The sequence below is a fragment of the Anolis sagrei genome, chromosome 4 (assembly GCF_037176765.1).
Source record: "Anolis sagrei isolate rAnoSag1 chromosome 4, rAnoSag1.mat, whole genome shotgun sequence".
Lineage (NCBI taxonomy): Eukaryota > Metazoa > Chordata > Lepidosauria > Squamata > Dactyloidae > Anolis > Anolis sagrei.
Window position 1 is genome coordinate 58,215,355 of NC_090024.1, and position 20,421 is coordinate 58,235,775.

General features: G+C 39.9%; 1 protein-coding gene across 1 annotated transcript in view; it reads right to left on the reverse strand.

The window, feature by feature from the left end:
* The window catches only part of TAF4B (TATA-box binding protein associated factor 4b), an 83,980-nt gene that overhangs the window by 46,256 nt on the left and 17,303 nt on the right, over positions 1 to 20,421 (reverse strand). Inside the window, exons 2-9 of the mRNA XM_060775196.2 lie at positions 18,889 to 19,037; positions 17,046 to 17,138; positions 16,578 to 16,730; positions 16,360 to 16,482; positions 13,793 to 13,882; positions 11,625 to 12,320; positions 9,225 to 9,360; positions 7,322 to 7,427 (exon numbers count right to left, since the gene is read on the reverse strand). Coding sequence (XP_060631179.2) covers positions 7,322 to 7,427; positions 9,225 to 9,360; positions 11,625 to 12,320; positions 13,793 to 13,882; positions 16,360 to 16,482; positions 16,578 to 16,730; positions 17,046 to 17,138; positions 18,889 to 19,037 — 1,546 coding nt within the window. The remainder of the gene's footprint in view (positions 1 to 7,321; positions 7,428 to 9,224; positions 9,361 to 11,624; positions 12,321 to 13,792; positions 13,883 to 16,359; positions 16,483 to 16,577; positions 16,731 to 17,045; positions 17,139 to 18,888; positions 19,038 to 20,421) is intronic.

Below are 20,421 nucleotides of genomic sequence, written 5' to 3' on the forward strand. Positions count from 1 at the left end.
AAATGATGCTCCTTTTGGCCATTAAGTGTGGTAGGGATTCTAAACACTAGTATTACAAGGTGGGATTTTGGACCTATTACTTATTCATATATCAGGACACTCCACAATGTAAGCTAAGTCCCTTTTGATGGATGTCTAACAACAAAAAGGCCTGGTTTCAGTTTTTGATTCATATGCCCATTTGTTTTGGCTTAGAACCTTATTTTGAAAATCTAATTTCCTACATGGCTATACGTATGTGCCTCCATGTTGCTTATTGGCTTATAGTGATCCCACGAATTTCATGCAGTTTTCTTAGGCAGAGAATTTTCAGAGTTGGTTTTGCCAGTTCCTTCCTCTCAAATATAGCTGACAGTACCTGGTACTCATTAGGTGTCCCCCATCCAAGATCTGATCTTGTAGATTTCAGGTATTTGGACTGTAAAGGGGGCATATTTCTTTATACAAGCCAATCCTGTATGCAAGCATAGTGATCTCTTACTGGGAAAAGCAAAACAGATACAAAGCATGGGAATTGTGCAAACAATCCTTAAAAGGAATGGATGTGTGTGAAGTCATTTCTTTCTACAATGATTATGTGTGCTCTTTTGATTGAAATAGCACATTGTAAGGATGTAACATAATAAATTTCATACACCAGATGGAGGTCTTATGGAACTCTGATCAACAAGAGCTGTTTGATTTTTGTGCAAATGATATCAATGGACAAGTTATTGTTTCCATATCCCCCTCAAAAGCATTGTTACTGGAAGTTAAGAAAGGAAAGCCAGCCATGAAAAACCAATCCTTTAGCCGCATCGAGTCCCTCGGGAGATGCTAGCGGGGTACAAATAAAGTTAATATAAATAATATATAGCTGGAAGGTAGCATTGCCACAAAAAATCCCCCTACATTCTATTATTTTCCTTACTTATAACCGATTTGTGTTGAACCTGGAAGGGAGTAAAAGGGGGAAGTAATCTGGTGCGTGTCCAGCTGAGGCCAGATGTCAACTTTGGCATCCTTCATAGACATCCTCATCCTCTGGGCAAAACACTAAGGTCCTAAGGGCAATCCAATAATTGGGTTGTTCCCTGGTTGGTCACTTACTGCAAGATAAACCCATGATCTATAAGTGAAAGCAAATTGCTCAGCTCAGCCACCATCCAGAACCCAGGAGGACTCTACCCTTCACCAAAAGAGGTGCCAAGATGTATACAAAAATTATATATTTTGCCAGTGATAGCCTATTTACCACCCTTAGCTAATCATCATCTCAGAGGCAAGCAAAAAAGCCCAGCTTTAAAAAGACCTCAATTTAACTTGGATTCCTCTGGATAATACCCATTTCAATTTGGAGGAGGCCTCACTCTCTGTAGTATTGCTTCAGTCTGGAATTCATTTATTGTTGCTATTACGTTTCAGACTACCAATATAGATATTGTTCTTCTCTGGTATTTAGATATTCCTGGTGTAAAGTACTCTCATTGGATCATCTGACATATTCCACCTACTACAGAAGCCTCTTGTCTCCTTAAAACTCTTAATCATTTAGCTTCTTCCCGTGTCCTCAAGTATGACCTAATCATATCTTTGAATGCCGTCTGTAGCAAGACCCTTCTGGTCTTCCAATTTCATGCATCTTGTTCAATTCGTTATCAAACAGAAATCACACAAACTGCACAAGGCTTCAGCACCCTCTGCTGTTCAAATGCCGGCCACACACTTTTAATTCCATTTTAATTACTTCATTGTTCTAAAAATAAGGACAGCCTGTGGGATGTCAGCCAAAGGCTGCTAATCAAAATCTGCATGAAGCAATTTAAATGTAATGTAGGATTAGGTAGATAGTGCTATCAGATATTAAGCAGCTATTTTACTTATTTGACTCCATTGTCTTTTCCTACACCTTAAACAGCTTTGTAATAACAAAACTGAACAGCATTATCCAGATGCACATCAGAAGCAGAGCTAATTCCTATATTTAAGGGCATCTTAATTTTTTTTAAAACATACATTGCATAGAAAACTAATCACAGTGCTCCAGAGGATACTATAGCCAAAAATATACCTCTGTACTCAACACTTATTTCAGGGATCTGAAAGAAATAGGTATGTTCAGTTCCTCCCCATATTACATAAATCTCACAACACCAACATGTGAGCGAGCCCTGCAGACTTTGCATATGATTCACAGGCAATGCAAATAACTAGTTTCCATCAATTTGGACTTTCTTTTCCACCTCCAGTGTAATCAAAATGTTACTGGTGGCTGTCTGTGAAATTCTAGATGTTTGCATGAGAGCTTCACACCTTTAAATAGAGTGTAGTTTCTCTGGTTAAGTCTACAGCCAAATAGAAAAATACTTTATTTCTGAAGAATATGAAAGACCATCATCATTACAGTTGTCCTTCCATATCCACAGATTCTGAATCCATGGATTCAATCGTCTATGGCTTGAAAATATTCCAAAAATAAAACTCCCAAAATCAAATCTCCATTTTGTCATTTTATATAAGAGGCACAATTTTACTACACCACTGTATATAATGGAACTTGAACATCCAAGGATCTGAATATTCACTGAGGGGCCCCAAACCAAACTTCAGTGGATACCAAGGACACACTGTAATTTTCAAATAACTTCTGTGGTAAGTCTTTGCTAAAGTACCAGCTGCTGTTAACTGCTGGGTGTGCTGGATCTTTTGCTACAACTTAGCTGAATAATGTGAACAGAAGTTTCTTACACTATAGTTAATACAGTATATCTAACCTGGCTGTTCAAAGCATGAAAGATCTTTCTGTTTCCTAGGAGTGGAATAGAATAGAGTATTAGCATTACAGAAGCTGTGTCTCTGACACCATTAGAATACTGTGCAAGATTATCTGTCTCTAGTGTAGAAACACACTTACACTTTGCCACATGAGAGATGAGCACTAATAAACACCTCCAGAAGGAAGTATTCTACATAAAATGTGTATATTCCTAAGATAAAAATATGTACTTTAAAACTTTTAGAAACGCATTTACACAAAATTCACAATACAATGGGCCATTAGTATGTGCTGGGGTTCAGTTCTAAGAGTCCCCTCTTAGGCAATCCCTTGTTGTCCGAGTAGGATGGTCTTCCAGGATCAGTGTGCAGTGTGCAGTGGGGTCCGTAGATGACTGTGGAGCCCTATTCTTGATCTGCATGTTCTCCTGCAGTGATGGCATTGGTTTCCAGGTGGAAGGTGGTCCCAGTCAGGGTTGGCTTGACGTGCCTTCCTCTTGGCACATTTCTCTCTTTCGTTCTCCATTCGTGCCTCTTCAAATTCTACATCACTGCTTGGTCACAGCTGACCTCCAGCTGGAGCGCTCAAGGACCAGGGCTTCCCAGTTCTCAGTGTCTATGCCAGAGTTTTTAAAGTTGGCTTTGAGTCCATCTTTAAATCTCTTTTCCTGCCCACTAACATTCCGTCAGGCATGTGGCTGGTCCAGCGGAGTTGGTGGCAGAGGACCATTGCTTCAATGCTGGTGGTCATTGCTTCTTCCAGCATGCTGACATTTGTCCGCTTGTCTTTCCAAGAAATTTGCAGGGTTTTCTGGAGGCAGCGCTGAGGAAATTGTTCCAGGAGTTGCATGTGACGTCTGTAGACAGTCCACGTCTCACAGGCATATAGTAGGGTTGGGAGGACAATAGCTTGATATCCCTATAGATGTCCCGGTCCTCAAACACTCTCTGCTTCATTCAGAAAAACGCTGCACTCGCATAGCTCAGGTAGTGTTGTATTTCGGTGTCACTGTTGACTTTGGTGGAGAGGTGGCTGCCTAGGTAGCAGAAATGGTCAACATTTTCTAATGTTACACCATTAAGCTGTATCTCTAGCATTGGAGAGGGATTGGCTGGTGACTGCTGGAAGAGCACTTTGGTTTTTTCGATGTTCAATTACAGGCCGAGTTTCTCGTATGCTTCTGCAAAAGTGTTTAGAGTGGCTTGTAGGTCTTCTTCTGAATGCGCACAGATGACGTTGTCATCAGCATACTGGAGTTCTATAACAGGTGTTGTTGTAACCTTGGTTTTGGCTTTCAGTCTGCTGAGGTTAAATAGCTTGCCATTTGTCCAATAGATTATTTCCACTCCGGTGGGAAGCTTCCCGTCAACAAGATGAAGTATCATAGCGATGAATATGAAGAAGTTGGGGCAATAACACACCACTGTTTGATACCTGATTCCACCTTAAATGGGTCACTTTGGGAGCCATTGCTGTCCAAGAATGTTGCCGTCATGTCATCATGGAGGAGCCGCAGGATATTCACAAATTTGTTAAGGCACCCGATATTTTGGAGGATGGTCCAGAGAGCACTGTGATTTACTGTGTTGAATGCCTTTGCAAGGTCAATGAATGCCATGTACAGAGGTTGATTTTGTTCCCTGCATTTTTCTTGGAGCTGTCGTGCAGTGAAGATCATGTCCACTGTTCCTCTGGAGGGCAGAAGCCGTTCTGGGATTCTGGAAAGGTGTCTTCTGAGAGGGGGAGAAGGTGTTTGCAAGGATTCTTGCGAGGATTTTCCCAGCTGAGGTTAGAAGGGAGATACCTCGATAGTTTCTGCAGTCTGTTCTTTCCCTTTTTTTGAAGAGGGAAAGAACAGACTGCAGAAACTATCCCATTTTTGATGATGGTGGCATCCTTGAAATCTGCTGGGATTTTCTCAGTCACCCACATTTTTTCAATGAGCTGGTGGAGTTGGTGTGTCAGCTCAAGTTGGTGTGTCACCTCTTTAACGATTTTAGCAGGGATCCCATCAGGTCCGCTGACTTTGTTATTTTTTTGTTGGCTGATGGCATTGATGACTTCTTCCAAACTAGGCAGTGCTGCAAGCTCATCCCTGGTTTGTTGTTGCGACATTTGTGAGATAACCTCTTCGGCCACATTGGAGCTGCGATTCAGGAGGCTTTGGTAGTGTTCTTTCCAACATAGTGCAATTGATTTTTTGTCCTTCAGAAGTTTGGTTCCATCTGATGAGCGTAGAGGCTGTATGTCATGATTTCTTGGTCCATAGATGACCTTTGTGGCTTTGAAAAATTCCTGAGCATCATGGGTATCTGCCAGGCATTGGATTTCTTCAGCCTTCTTTGTCCACCAGATGTTCTTGAGTTCTCTTGCCCTTCTTTGGACTTCAGCTTCTGCACTGGTGTAGATCTTTTTCTTAGCAGCACAGTTGATGTCTCTCTGCCATGTTTGGAAGGCTTTCCTTTTCTTGTCAATTAGCTGTTGTATCTCATTGTCATTTTCGTCAAACCAATCTTGATGTTTCTTCGTTTGGTATCCAATAGTTTCTTCGCAGGCTGTGATGATGGAGACCTTCGGTTTGTTCCAATGTTCCTCAACATTTTTGGGGTGTTCTATGGGTAGATGGTCCTTGAGTGCTGTTTGGAGAAGGGCTCATTTGGTATCTGCTGGGGTTTGGTTCTAAGAGTCCCCATATGGGTACCAAAACCTGTGGTTGCTCAAGCTGAAAGCGAGGAGGGAGATGAGGAGCCTTATAACCAAGGTGAAAGAAAAAAGTGCAAAAGCTGGGTTGCAGTTAAACATAAAGAACAAAGATTATGGCAACCAGACTGATTGATAACTGGCAAACAGAGGGAGAAAACGTGATGGCAGTAACAGACTTTGTATTTCTAGGTGCGAGGATTACTGCAGATGCAGACTGCAACCAGGAAATCAAAAGACTTCTTGGAAGGAGAGCAATGACCAATCTCAATAAAGTAGTGAAGAGTAGAGACATCACACTGGCCACAAAGGTCCACATAGTTAAAGCAATGGTATTCCCCATAGAAATCTATGGATGCAAGAACTGGATCATAAGAAAGGCTGAGCGAAGGAAGATAGACGTTTTGAACTTTAGTGCTGGAGGAAAATTCTAAGAGTGCCTTGGACAGCAAGAAGATCAAACCAGTCCATACTCCAGGAAATAAACTCAGCTGCTCACTGCAGGGAAGGATATTAGAGGCAAAGATGAAGTACTTTGGCCACAAAATAAGAAGACAGGAAAGCCTAGAGAAGATAATGATGCAGGGGAAAATGGAAGGAAAAAGGAAGGCGGGCCGACCAAGGGCAAGATAGATGGATGTTATCCTTGAAGTGACTGGCTTGACCTTGAAGGAGCTGGAAGTGGCAACAGCCAACAGGGAGCTCTGGTAAGGGCTGGTCCATGAGATCGCAAAGAGTTGGAAATGACTAACCAAATAAACAACAACATTGTAAACTGCTGTCATGTATTTAAAAATGGCAAAAATCAAGGTTTCCTTTTTTATTATTTTCGGGTTCTGCGTTGGGAGAAAGGCAGGATATAAATCAAAGAAATAGATACTTGTGCACTTTTTGTAATAAAATGTAGTACTCATCTCTCACAATACTGATGGTTTAGATATTTGTTCAAGTAATTTTATTCAGACTAATTATTCAATTTTATTCATGTAAGAAAGTTATTTATTTATTTATTTATTTATTTACTTTATTTGTATACCGCTCTTCTCAGCCCTTAGGCGACTCAGAGCGGTTTACAACAGTTTAGATATACAGAATACAAAATCATTACGCATTTAAAAACAAGTATGGTGCTGGGGGGAGGGGTCCCCAACAGATGGCAAATGCAGGAGACAAGATGGTGCTGTCCCCTGGCCTCCCCTCTCTTCGCTCTGGTCCAGAGCGGCAGTTGGTGCTGGGGAGAGGGGTCCCCAACGGATGGCAAATGCAGGAGACAAGATGGTGCTGTCCCCTGGCCTCCCCTCTCTTCGCTCAGGAGACAAGATGGTGCTGTCCCCTGGCCTCCCCTCTCTTCGCTCTGCTTTTTACAATTCTTATAGATAGTACAAAGGAAAAAGCTAGGAATAGTCATCAATTTGAGTCCTTACATACTGAAGACTTCTTTGTTTCAAAATGCCTCTATGTTAATATCTGCATATTTGATTTATTTTAAATTTATGTAATCAATATGGTTAGTTAATTAAACCATTCAATCAATTAGGAGCAAGACAGCAGAAAAGTCCATGTGCATGTATGAATGAATAAATGAATGGATGAAACCAGTGAGGGTTATCAGCAGCTAAATAAAAGCTAGGACTTAAGGAGCATAGAGCCTAATCAAGCTGCAAAATGTTAATATCTGAAACAGCTGTCAGGGCAAAATTCTAAGGCTTTTCCCCTTCATTAGCATTAGAACATTGAAACCAAGGAAGTGAGAACACACATCAGAAATCTTAAATATTTACTGAGGCATCTCTGTTGCTGTTTGCTCTCTTTTTAAACTGAGGCTTCCCTATAGCCAAACAAACTTCCGACTGTTTATTTTTTTACCTGAAGGATGTTGTTCCATTCGCTCTTATTTTATTTCTCTGAACAGGAGATGCTTGAAGCGACAGAATTTTGTTTCCTGGCAGGGTAATTTGTCTCACAATGCAACCTAAAAAAAACAAGGATGAACAATCCAAAGCAGAAAGCAAAATCCAAGATGACATTCAATGCACAAGCGGAAGAGAGATCTGAAAAGACTGGGTCCAGTTTTAAAATGAAAGCAGCATATTTGTGTCAAGGTCACACATCCAATTCTCACTTGCATTGTCTCCATAAATATTTTACTAAGACATGGACAACTCTGCTACTCTTAATATCTAATGTTTAGTACCTCTTAGACTCCAAATGCATTCAGTGAAGAAAGATGGCTTTATGGCCTGAACATTCCAACAGCACTGCTTTCCAAAGTGGAAAGCTTCACTTGTAACTGGGAATTCTCCAGAGTTGAGATACTCAAAGTGCTATAGGGACTGGTGTTTCTCTACAAGTCAATCGAGATAAATTTGGCACCAGTCCCCAACACATTGCCGGTGGGGGGGGGGGGGGGTGGAGAAGAGATGGACTCTCAAATTAGATAGTATTTGGATTTGTAGGGGACTTAAATAGCAATGTTTTTACTGCACAAGATTTGTGTGCCTTTCCTATAAAAGACTACTCATCTATTAATAGAATATTAATAGCTATTAATAGCACAATCTGGGGATCACAACCAGACACAGTGAAGACAACTGCCTTTGAGCTTTGCTACTCTATTGATGCAGAGCCAATTTTAAGAAATGATGCTACAAAGTGGAGTCCATGACATGCAAGTGTGGACAAGAGCAAACCATGGACCATCTACTGCAATGCAGCCTGAGCCCTGCCACATGCACAATGGGGGACCTTCTCAAAGCAACACCAGAGGCACTCCAAGTGGCCAGCTTCTGGTCAAAGGACATTTAGTATAATGCCAAGCTTTTAACTTTGTTTATGGTTTTTTATACATTTTAACTATATTATCAATTTGCTTCTGACACGATAAATAAAAATGTGATATTGCATTCTATCAATATTCAATAAACTACAACTGGAAAGATGCAATTATCTCCCACCAGGTATACTGCCTGGGAACAAGGACCACAATGTGGCTTACCCCGTTATCATGGCAGCAATTCAGCAATGTAAGAGACACTACCAAATGTAGCATGCCCCCTATTCTTCACACACACACGCACACACACACACTTTTTATTCAATTTTGTGGACTTTACAGTTCATTTATCTGTTCTTAAGCACTAACAGCTGTTGAGCTCTACCACCAACATGCTTTTGATTGCTTTAAGAGATGGGGAGAACAGCACTTCTCCCCACCACACCTCAAATTCATGAAAATATATTTTCTCACTTAAAAGAAGAGAAACATGAGTCTTCTTCTGCAATCAATTCTAACTCTGCACCATTCTACAGTGCTATTGGACACTGCCGTGACCAAAATGGTTACAATAAGGTTAACTCCTTAACTAGAGAAGTCCCCGTATAAATAGGATTCTCCATATATCCCACCTTACTGCTTTATGTCTGAACACCCAGCATACCAGTTTACTTCATCTGAACAATGACATCATGCCAAACCATGCTTTAAAAGTGTTAATGAATGCAGTGTGTGAATTGAGAAACCATGGGTGCAATGAATCAATCAGAAACAAAAAATAACAGATTCAAATCATACCAATAGATATGGTTTGTACTAGTTGCATGTATGAAGTAACTAACCATGGTTACAATCACTGCTTCTCTTAGAAGGATATGACTAGTACTGATCAGATGAGAAATTAAAGTTAACAATCACTTCCTATCAAGCCATGATTCTTAATACAAGCCATGGTTTAACATGACGGCTTCATTCAGACCAAGAATACAACTGTACCTGCAGGAAGTTGGTTAGTATGGATAACAGTATTTAAAGGCATCTTCCCACTTGGTTTGTTCACAGTAGGGAGTGAGGAAGCCTGCTGAAGTGTGCTCACTTTTTTCAGGGCATTTCCTGATGCCTGCTGGACTATCTGGGGGGGAAAAGACCAAATTCAACAAAAGACAAGTATGAAGATACAAAGGAACACAGTGTCTGAAAAGAGATGAAAATCATGAACTCCTCCAGATTTTATAAAATATAATTCACAATTATCTTTCATTATTTGCTATGTTGGAGTGCTTCTTTCAGGACAGCTGAAAGTTGCACTCCAACATTTGAAGGACCCTGTGATTGCCAATCATTTAGATCAGGGGTCCTCAAACTTTTTAAACAGAGGGCCAGGTCACAGTCCCTCAAACTGTTGGAGGGCCAGATTATGATTTGAAAAAAACATGATTGAATTCCTATGCACACTGCACATATATTATTTGTAATGCAAAAAATACTGAAAAACAATACAATAATTAAAATGAAGAACCTTTTTAAGAAATATAAACTTATTAGTATTTCAATGGGAAGTGTGGGCCTGCTTTTGGCTGATGAGATAGGATTGTTGTTGTTGTTGTTGTTGTTGTTGTGTGCTTTCAAGTCATTTCAGACTTAGGTTGACCCTGAGCGAGGGCCAGGTAAATGACCTTGGAGGGCCGTATCTGGCCCACGGGCCTCAGTTTAAGGACCCCTGATTTAGATTATAAAATAGACCTTTGCGAGATTATACCTAACTTTACCAAGTCTTTCAGTTATGTCTGGGCATAACATTAGCAAATTCCACAGGTTTAGATATGAACACACTCCTCTCTGGCAATACTAACGGGCATTACTGTACTTTTGTATGTATGGAATGGACAACTACTTGCAAACTTTAAACATCTATGTCAGTTGTTTCAAAACTTTGTTCCTTCAGATGTTGTGGACTTCAGTTCTCAGAAATCCTGACTCTTGGCCAAGCTGATTAAAGCTTCTGGGAGTTGAAGTCACAAATAACCAGAGGACCAAAGTTTGGGAACCACTGATTTAGGGAATTTCTTGCTCAACATTCTCTCTACCAGATAGGCAAAATGTGATGAGAAGTAACAGGGCACTAGTTTCCCTGGTGGTGTCAAACAAAGATTACCTCCCCCAGTTTAGTGTTTATGGTGATGTATGTCTTTGCTCCAAAGGTCATTTGAATCTAGTAAGTTTATGAATTAGTCTGAATTTTTGCACTTCTTTTTAATGTATATTGCCTGCTTATCCTAAATCAGTGTGTTAGATCATAAAGTAAAATAAAAGTAAAATAAAAGCTACCTATTGTAAAACAAAGAAAACCACTGAGTTGTGGCTCCTTCAAATTTTACAAGGTTAATCTCAAAGATGCCACATGATTCTTTGCATATTGATCCAGACTTTGAAGGTTAAAATGCTAGCCTTTTAATCTCCTGTCATGTATTTTATTTATTTGCTTACATTACAAAGAGATTTCATTTATTTATTTACATTGATTGATAAATTAGCATTCTAAAAAAGTCAAGGTGGTATGAAACAAAAGAAATATAACACTGTAGCTAGCAAACAAATAAAATGAGAAACAGAAAAAAGAAAATGACCACAACAGAGGTTTAGAAGGTCAAATTAAAGAGGTATATTTTAACACACTTTATAAAGTAGCAAGCTTGGAGACTTCTTGCAGTTTTAGAAGGTGTGAATTCTATATTTGAAGTGTGACACTAAAGAACGCCCCCTCCCCATGTGCCTATGAAGCAGGTCTCTGGAGATAGCAGCATTCTTGGGTGACTTCTTGAAACATGGGTGACTTATGAACAGTTCCATAAGGAAACATGCAGTTCCCTTGCACAGTTGGGAATTATCCAGCTTCCATAATAATAATAATAATAATAATAATAATAATAATAATAATAATAATAATAATCTTTATATATACCCTGCTCCACCTCCCCTAGGGGGACTCGGGGCAGCTTACTCGGGGAGGCCACGCCCATCAGTACAACAAACACAATATTACACAAAAATATAACAAAACCAGAAAATAAAATACATAAAACGCAAAACCAATATAATAGACAACACAGCAATATACAATCAAACAATTAAAACACCAGGAAATTACACTGGCCGGGGCCAAATTCAAGGATAAAATTTAAAATTTTAAAACACTGGGAGATAGGGTAGTGCAAAATTGTCGGGAAGGGGGATCTGAGAATGAGGAAGGATTCAATTACACGAACCATAAAATAAAGTGCTTCTGAGGTCATTTTATGCAGAGTTTGGTCAGGGAGTGTCTTACATTCAATCATTGAAGGCACATTGGAATAACCAGGTTTTCCTTGACCCATGTATCAAGCGAAGTTCTCTTACCAACTGCTTCACCGTTACAGGCTGTGAAGTCCGGGCAGGTTGGGAAATGACAGAATTGGGATAGGCAACTCTAATTGTGATTGGTTTCCCAGTGACTGTTGTCCCAGACTGGAGCGTTGTAGCAACTGCCTTACTGAGGGTTGTTGCAACACTAGTTGTCAAAGCTGGCTTTTGCACTTGAAGAGATGTTGCCGCAGCAGATGGTGATACTGTCTTTCCAGAACTAAGAGAAGCAGCGGAAGATACTGCTACAGGAGTAGGCATGGGCTTTATAAATGGAAGGGGAGTGTTTCTTCTTGTCACCACTTCCACGGAGGAGGTTGGCTGTACAGTCTTCACAGTGGTTATACTTGTTGCCAGTTCAGTGGGGGGAACAGAATTGGCGCCTTGAAGAGAAAGTGCCCCCAAGGGTAAGGCACGTTCTGGTTGGACAAGCTGAAGTGAAGCAGATCCTCTTGTCACCAGAGATGTACAGGGGGCTGGGACTGAGGTCTGGGGAGAGGAGATTCCCACTGGAGTTCTAAGGACTGTCCTTGCAGATTGGAACGTCACAGGAGTGCTGTCAGCCACTGCAGAAACAGATGATACTGCAGTTGCACAAGTTGAAGCAGCTGTTCTTGGCACAGATTGTTGGAGACACTGCTGTATAAAGGTCTGTGGGTCTGGAACAAGCTGCCTTAAGGCACACACACTTTTCTAGGCAAGGAAGAAAAGAAAAGAGAAAATTAGATTTGGCATATTCTTTTCACAATCCAGGCTATGCAGAACTATAGTCCTTTCATGAAACAACACTACTTGCAGTGTTGCTTTAAGTTTTTTCCTTGTATTAATTTACACATCTGAATTTTGGCAGAAGGTTAATGCACACTGGGTTAATTCACTGATGCAAATATGAACCTTTGAATGTTGCATATAAGAGCAATAGCCAGCAATGTCACAGGCCTTCATGCCTGCATTATGTAAATTAAGGTGGGAGGAAAGAAGACAGGCATCTATGGATTTCCCTTAACAAAATAACCCTTCAAACTGCATTGCACAAATAAAATCTTACATTCAGTACTGCTAATTCCATTGTAATTGTGTTGTTTGCTTCCAATTTAACTTGAACAGCACTAGTACTATTGTGTTTAAACATGAGTCCCATCTGCAAGATTTCTCATTATTTATTTGCACACACACACATATATATATATAGGTATTACAAAATAAAAAAATTCTAGTTAAAGTGTTTCAGTTAAGAACTACTCAGCCACCATGTTTATTGAAGCTCTAAACTTGGGGACAAACTGATAGAACAGAACAGAAAATATTGCTTTTTGGGACCCCAACTTCACAATCTTCCAAACATCAATAACAGATTTGAAATTGAATGTACTTCTTTAAGGATCAAGTATGATTAGTAATAAGTTGGGAGATCTTATTATTATTATTAGTTTATTATTATTATTAGAATATTATTATTAGAATTATTATTAGCTTATTATTAGAATACATACTAGAATGCCACAATTATAAGTAGCTTTTTCACTCTAATATATCTAACAGGGGGGAAAACATGTTTCATGATACCAAGATTTATACTGTTGCCTGTTGTATGTAGAAAGTTTGTTAAAATCCCACTTAGTCCAGTTCTCAGAGAAAGATGGGATATAAGTCAAATCAATCATCTCGTATTCAGCTAATGAAAATACTGCATATCCAGATCCATAGAGTATCCCCTCCACTCAACGCACAGATAAAAGTGAAGCTGGTCTGCACTAAGTAAGATTTTATGTAGCCAAAAGATCTACAGAAACACATAAACAGAGGTGGATTGTGCTCAAGTGGTGTCATTGCTGCACAGCAGGGAACAGTAAGGACCTCTAGGCCACTGAATGAACAGAAATTTAGGTGGTATTAAATCCCCACAAATCTTAGGCACAAACTTATACTAGCTTGCAACCCACTGGATGATTGCATGATAAGCTGTATCAAAATACCCAATGGGCAAAAAAGACAGAATGTTACTAGTAGGTTATTAACTTTCCCTTACACACACACAAATGCCTGTGTGGTTTTCCTATTTAATCAACTTGATATTCCAAACTAATCTTTCACTCTCTGGTTAAAATTCATGCCCACTTAGATAATAACTAGGTTACATATTAGATAATAATTGAGTTACCTACCTTAAGGAAGGGAACAAGACATGGCTGTGGGGAAGATTTCAGCTCAATGTACAGCTTATTCGTAAACTCTTCTGATTCAATTTTAGCTTCCTGAGTAGAAAAAGAAATTGTAGCATAATGCAACCTGCAACTCCTTCAGATCTTCCTACAACAGAATCCATCAACTCACTGACACTGTGGTACTAATATCATAGTTCCAGCCTTTTTTATGGGACAAGCTTTTAAAGAGAAGTTAATATGGTTGCAGCTAAAAATAATCTATGGCCAATTTTCCTAGCTGCCAAAGCAACAGCACTATGCTCATCCTAGCTTTGGATCCATCAACCTTAGGAGGATATTGTAGGGCTAATATTTCACACCTACACTACATAACCACCCACAGCTTGTGCATATATATATATATATAGAGAGAGAGAGAGAGAGAGAGAGAGGGAATAAAGTTAAAGGTTTTCCTCTGACATGAAGTCCAGTCGTGTCCAACTCTGGAGTGTGGTGCTCATCTCCATTTCTAAGCCGAAGAGCCGGCATTGTCCGTAGACACCTACAAGGTCATGTGGCAAGCATGACTGCATAGAGCACCGTTACCTTCCTGCCAGAGCGGTACCTATTGATCTACTCAGTTTTCGAACTGCTAGGTTGGCAGAAGCTAGGGCTGACAGCAGAAGCTCATGCCGCTCCCAAGATTCGAACCTGTGACCTTTCAGTCAACAAGCTCAGCAGCTCAGTGCTTTAACTCACTGCGCCACCTGGGGAGGAGTCCCACCACTGTCTCAAGTGTGGTTGATGGGAAGGAGGGAGAGGACCTTTACTGTGGTGGCCCCCCAGCTCTAGAACAACCTCCCCAGGGAGATTAGCCAAGCCCCCACACTGCCCTCCTTCTGTAGCAACCTGAAGACCTGGCTATTCAAACAAGCTTTTGAGAACACCTAGTTGATCTATATATTTGTTATGCAGCCTCACATGTTATCCTGTGTCCTCATCCCATGGTTACAATTCTGTACTTCTCCCATTCCCTTGCTCTAATTGTTTATTGCTGGCCATATTTACATTAGCTATTTCTACTGACAGATGTGTGCTGTTTTATTCTGAGATTTATGTTGTTGTTACAATTGTATTTTACATTGTGTTTTATGTCATGTCTTGTTTTAGGCAACTTGTGCCTTGTGTAAGCCACCCCAAGTCCCTTCGGGGAGAAGGTGGCAGTATGGAAGAATAAAGTTATTATAAAGTGAGAATATGTGGGAATGCAAGAAGCTGGTTTGAAAGGAAGTGTTCTATGACCAGGTTGTGGTGCAGCTAGTTAGTAGCCAGCTGCATTAAATCACTACTAACTGAGAGATCATGAGTTTGAAGCCGGCCCGGGTCGGAGTGAGCTCCCAACCATTAATAGTCTAGCTTGCTGTTGACCTATGTAGCCCAAAAGACAGCTGCATCTGTCAAGTAGGAAATTTAGGTACAGCTTTATGCAGGGAGGCTAATTTAACTAATTTACGACACCATAAAACCTTCCAGCAGTGTGCTGTAAGAATGAGGAAGTACTCCATCAAGGACTGAGTGTCACAAGTGGATGATGAAGCAGCAGCTTCCCTGTGGCTGGAATCAAGCATACCCCCATGAAGCCGGAAAGCTGGAATGTTAAATTACCTCTGTGTCTGTCTATATATGTTGTATGTCTAATGACATTGAATGTTTGCCATATATATGTGCATTGTAAGCTGCCCCCGGTGGCACAGTGGGTTAAAGCACTGAGCTGCTGAGCTTGTTGAGCTTCTGCTGTCAGCCCCAGCTTCTGCCAACCTAGCAGTTCGAAAACATGCAAATGTGAGTAGATCAATAGGTAGCGCTTCAGTGGGAAGGTAACGGTGCTCCATGCAGTCATGCCAGCGACATGACCTATGAGGTGTCTATGGACAACGCCGGCTCTTTGGCTTAGAAAAGGAGATGAGCACCACACCCCTGAGTTGGACACGACTGGACTTAATGTCAATCTTTACCCTTTATCCTAAAGGTAAATCTTTAACCTTTACCTTAATCTGCCCTGAGTCCCCTGGGGGGTGAGAAGGACAGAATATAAATACTGTAAATAAATAAATAAATAAATAAATAAATAAATAAATATATTATTGTAGGAGAAGCTGGTTTGAAAGGAAATGTTCAAAATTCCCTAACTTCTCTACAAACAGATATCTCTCAATTTCATGTCTTTTGCGAGAAATCTTGCAAGCTGTATCTTTTTTCTGTTCTTCAAACAGCAGTAATGATCACTTTTAATACAATAATATGGTGGTGTAAGATCGAGTTCAATGTGAAATTCCACCTTTATACTATAACAAACAAGTTATGTTCTACTAGTTGGTGATGTTTAGTATTTTTAGGTTACATTCACTGCAACTTCATGATGCTTTACTGATCAGGATGTGTAAAGATGAGACAGTGACCTTCAACAACTACAATGTTGTACACATGTAATCTAGTGCAAACCTATAAACAAGTGAAACCCCCAATAAAATCACTTCCAAGTAAAGACATTTAGGATCAGGGCAAAATACTTGCAGATTAACTTTTACCAGCAGATTTTCTACCAGGTTCTTCACATTCTGCCCCATTTCGGGTGCTTGAGCTCCACTGGATGCCAGTTTTATAAGTGTTGCAAGAAAGTTTTTGCACTTTTGCACATTTTCCAGCATTTCCTGACAAGAATCAAAAGTAAGAGTGCAAATTAAATCCTGTCCAGTAATTCTAAAACAGAATAGAAGGTTCCAATCATAGGGTATATTGCACGTACCACAGAAGTGCTGGCCTGTGCTACTGTTGTGCCGTCTGCATCAGGAATTGGCTTTGGAGCAACAGGCTGTATATGAAAATCAAAAGCAGGAAGGTTTGCCAATGGTCCCTTTATCGTCATATTTGTAGAATTGCTTTTTGCTGATGATACTGACTGAAAGAAAGCAGTATTTAGCTTCATTAACTTGATTTCGACCAGGAAAAAAATAAAACAGATCTTTCCACAGTGTTCATTCAAGAATTACATAACTTATCTCTATAAAAGTGTTTGTTTTTTTTAATAAAAAAAGTTTAATCGCAATCTTTATGATGAGCATTTTTGGACTGCAGCTCCCAGAATTCCTCATCACTGGTTATATCGACTATTAGCAAGAAAGTGATTCAGTATAGGAAACTATGATTTGTGAACCACTACAATAATAAAAACACCTAAAAAGTTCAATACCAGCAAATACAATACCAGGCATACCTGGATTACGGCAGATTTCTTAATGGGATGAGTTGGCCGAGGCACTGTTTTAACAGGAGCTGGTAGCACTTTAAGTACTTGGTTTACGGAGTTCTTTTAAGAAAGAATGAGAATAGATAGAATATGAATTAAAAATCGAGAATTAAATAACTGATTATGTAGCATTTGGACACAAAACTGTTCCCACCCCTTACCATCTATGCATTTGAAGTTAGGACAATCAGCTCAACATCTTTTTTATATAGAGAGAGAGTTTAAGCTGAGGCTCTGCAGGTACTGAACCAGTACCAGGATTCTATAACAGCCTGGATAAAATTCAAGAAATTGGAGCTAAATTCCAGTAAGACAGAGGCTCTACAGCTCAGTAATTCTCAGGACTGCAAATTAGATAAGCAAACTACCCTGGATGGGGTTTCATTCAAGGAAATAGGTGCACAGCCAGGGAATGCTCTTAGAACCAGCCCTATTGCTAGAGGCCAGGGAGACTTCAGGTACCTCAACTAACATCAGCTGCACCACCAGCAATGACTTTTCCTGGAGAGTAACAACTCAACCACAGTTGACACAACAGGAATCTGCTGCTAGTGGAAACTCCAGTAGTCATATTGCCGAGTTAGAACGTCTTAAAAAACATATGAAACTAGTTTTAAAAGAATTCCTCTGGCTGACAAAACCCTCAGCTCTCCACATTCACTGGAGTTAGGGATATAGGATGCTTGCAAAAGTGAAAAACTATGAATAATGTAGAAAAGAAATAAACCACAGAATCACTGTGTTCTCTCTAGGTCCTCTGGTGTGACCCTTCTGATAAAAACCGACCAGAGTCATGTTGGAGGACCCAGAGGTTCCCAAAGAGAACATTTTAATCACATTTGCAAAGTCAACCTGAAATCTGAAGGGATGGCTGTACACTTCTCATGCCAAATCAGGATGATGTTGGTAATATTTTACCCCCTAATTGAGATCTTTGTATCTAAAAGTGTGCCTGTATACACACACACACCCCTTCCCAAAGTTTAAAGTCTACTTGAGTGAACCTTCATTATGCCCCTACTCTCCATGAGGTTAATACACTGTGTGGGGGGGGGGGGGGCATTGTTGTAGCACCAGACAATGCCACATTTTAATCATAACGTTTGGGTTACAACAATTTTATCATGTTTATTCCTATACATTGTCTTAACTGTTTTAACTCGAGGGCACTATTAATTTAATAACTTTTAACACTACATGAATAATGTATTGTTGAAGGCTTTCGTGGCCGGAATAAGTGGGTTGTTGTAGGTTTTTCAGGCTGTATGGCCATATTCTAGAAGCATTCTCTCCTGATGTTTTGCCTGCATATATGGCATTCAACCTCTGGGGATGCCTGCCATAGAGGCAGACAAAACATCAAGAGGTGTTATTTTGAAATTTACCAGTAGCTGCTGAATTTCCCATCCTCAGCTTATACTCAAGTCAATGTTTTCCCAGTTTTTTGTGGTAAAATTAGGTGCCTCAGCTTCTATTTGTGTCAGCTTATACTCAAGTATATACGGTACCTGCATTAATGTATGAGCACTGATAGCTGGTATGGACAAGCTTAAAGGGAAGAACAGAACATACCTGTGTAATAAGGAACCAGGCTTACCTTAAAACAGATTTGAGCTCCTCTTTACAGCTGCCACCACCTCCCTAATATCTTGACAGAAATGCAAAAGAAACCTGGCACCTAGACTAGATTTGCCTCACTCACAAGGCTACATACATGGAAGTTTTATGTTGCAATTCAACCTTGGTAGAAACATCTACTATAGCAGCAAAACTAGTGAGACATTTAATAGAAATTTGATTATAGGATTACCTGTGGATTCTGTAGTTTGACTGTAGATGCAAGTGTGGGCGCTGTCCACCTTACACTTGCATTATTTTGGGTCTGGCTTTGGGCTTGCACTAGTGCTTGCTGCGACACCAACATCAGTTGACCAGTATTACTTCTGACAAGAACTGTTCCTGGAGAACATAACAAAGTCTCAATTACAGGCTTAGTGAAAAAGAATATTGTCCGAATTTGCTCCAAGTCTGAATCCCACTAAACACCAAGGCAGAAGGGCTTACAATCCATGACATCCTCTAGCATAATTAATTTAGAATTATTGTACTTAATTTAGAAACAATAAAACCACTGTAGTGACTCAATAATTCTGCACCCTTGCTTTCTATGTTGCTGTTTAAAAGTGCAAACTGCTACATTTTTTCAGTGACCCAATTAGTGTTATGACAAGTGTAGCTTATATTTTGACCTCATAAAAATTCATCAAGTGTGCTTAAGAAAAAAGTCAGTTCAGAATTAGTTTTCTCAGAGCCCTCTGCTGTCAGAACTTTAAAAATATAGATGTTTCATGATAGCTAGTTATCCAAGAGCAATTAAAGACAAAAAGCTTAGCTTATGACTAATTTAATGCTGGTTTAAGGACAGTCCCCATAATAATGTTAGTCTTGTCTGAGAATTCGTACATTAAGTTGTATTTGAATTAATCCCAATAGCAAGTGGCATTTTATTAACCTCTTCATGCCAATCGGTTTCACTGTGGAGAAAAGAGCTCACATATTTCAAATCTTTGTCAGTCAAGCTTCTGTCAGGTGAAGTCTTTTCACAAATGAAATATACAGTAAAGACGACAGGCCAGCGAGGCCGAGAGGGACAAGGGCACACACACACATACACATGACAGGACAGTGGGATGCTACCATTATATATTATATATTTCTTTGCTGCCACCATTTATTGATTCATAGGCCACCTCCTTGCTAGAATGCTCAAGAAAGCACATGAACTCTTCAGGTGAAATAAAACAGGAATATGATGTTTATGTTGGTCTTGAACACTAAAGATGTGCAGTGATTTCAATAAACTGTCAGGCTCTACTTTTACAGAGAATGGTCTTATAACTCGAGTTTCTTAAAAGCAATGTTCCACACATAGGAATACAAACAGGATATTTTGATCCTTTTGAATCCTCTTTCCACACCAGCACTCTATCACTAGAGAGGCCAACTATATTTCTTACTCCTTCACACTGAAGGCTTTAAATATTTTCCTCAAAGAGATATATTTCTAACAAACAGTTCCCAAAACTCTTCCTTCCTTGCCCTTCAAATCTCCTAATCTAACCCCTCAAACTCCAAGCTCCAAATAGAACTGAACTCTGGCTGGATTGGATCCTTTCTGGCTGGATTGGATCTGCCCATCTCCAGTTGCTAAGCAACTCCCTCCAATTTCATCAGCCAATCAATCAGACTCTTCTTCCAGCTATGAAGCTGCCTGATCTCTCCTCCCCTCTGCTCTCCTTAGTTTTTCCAAGCCAAAACTATTACTGCCTTTAGACCAACCTTG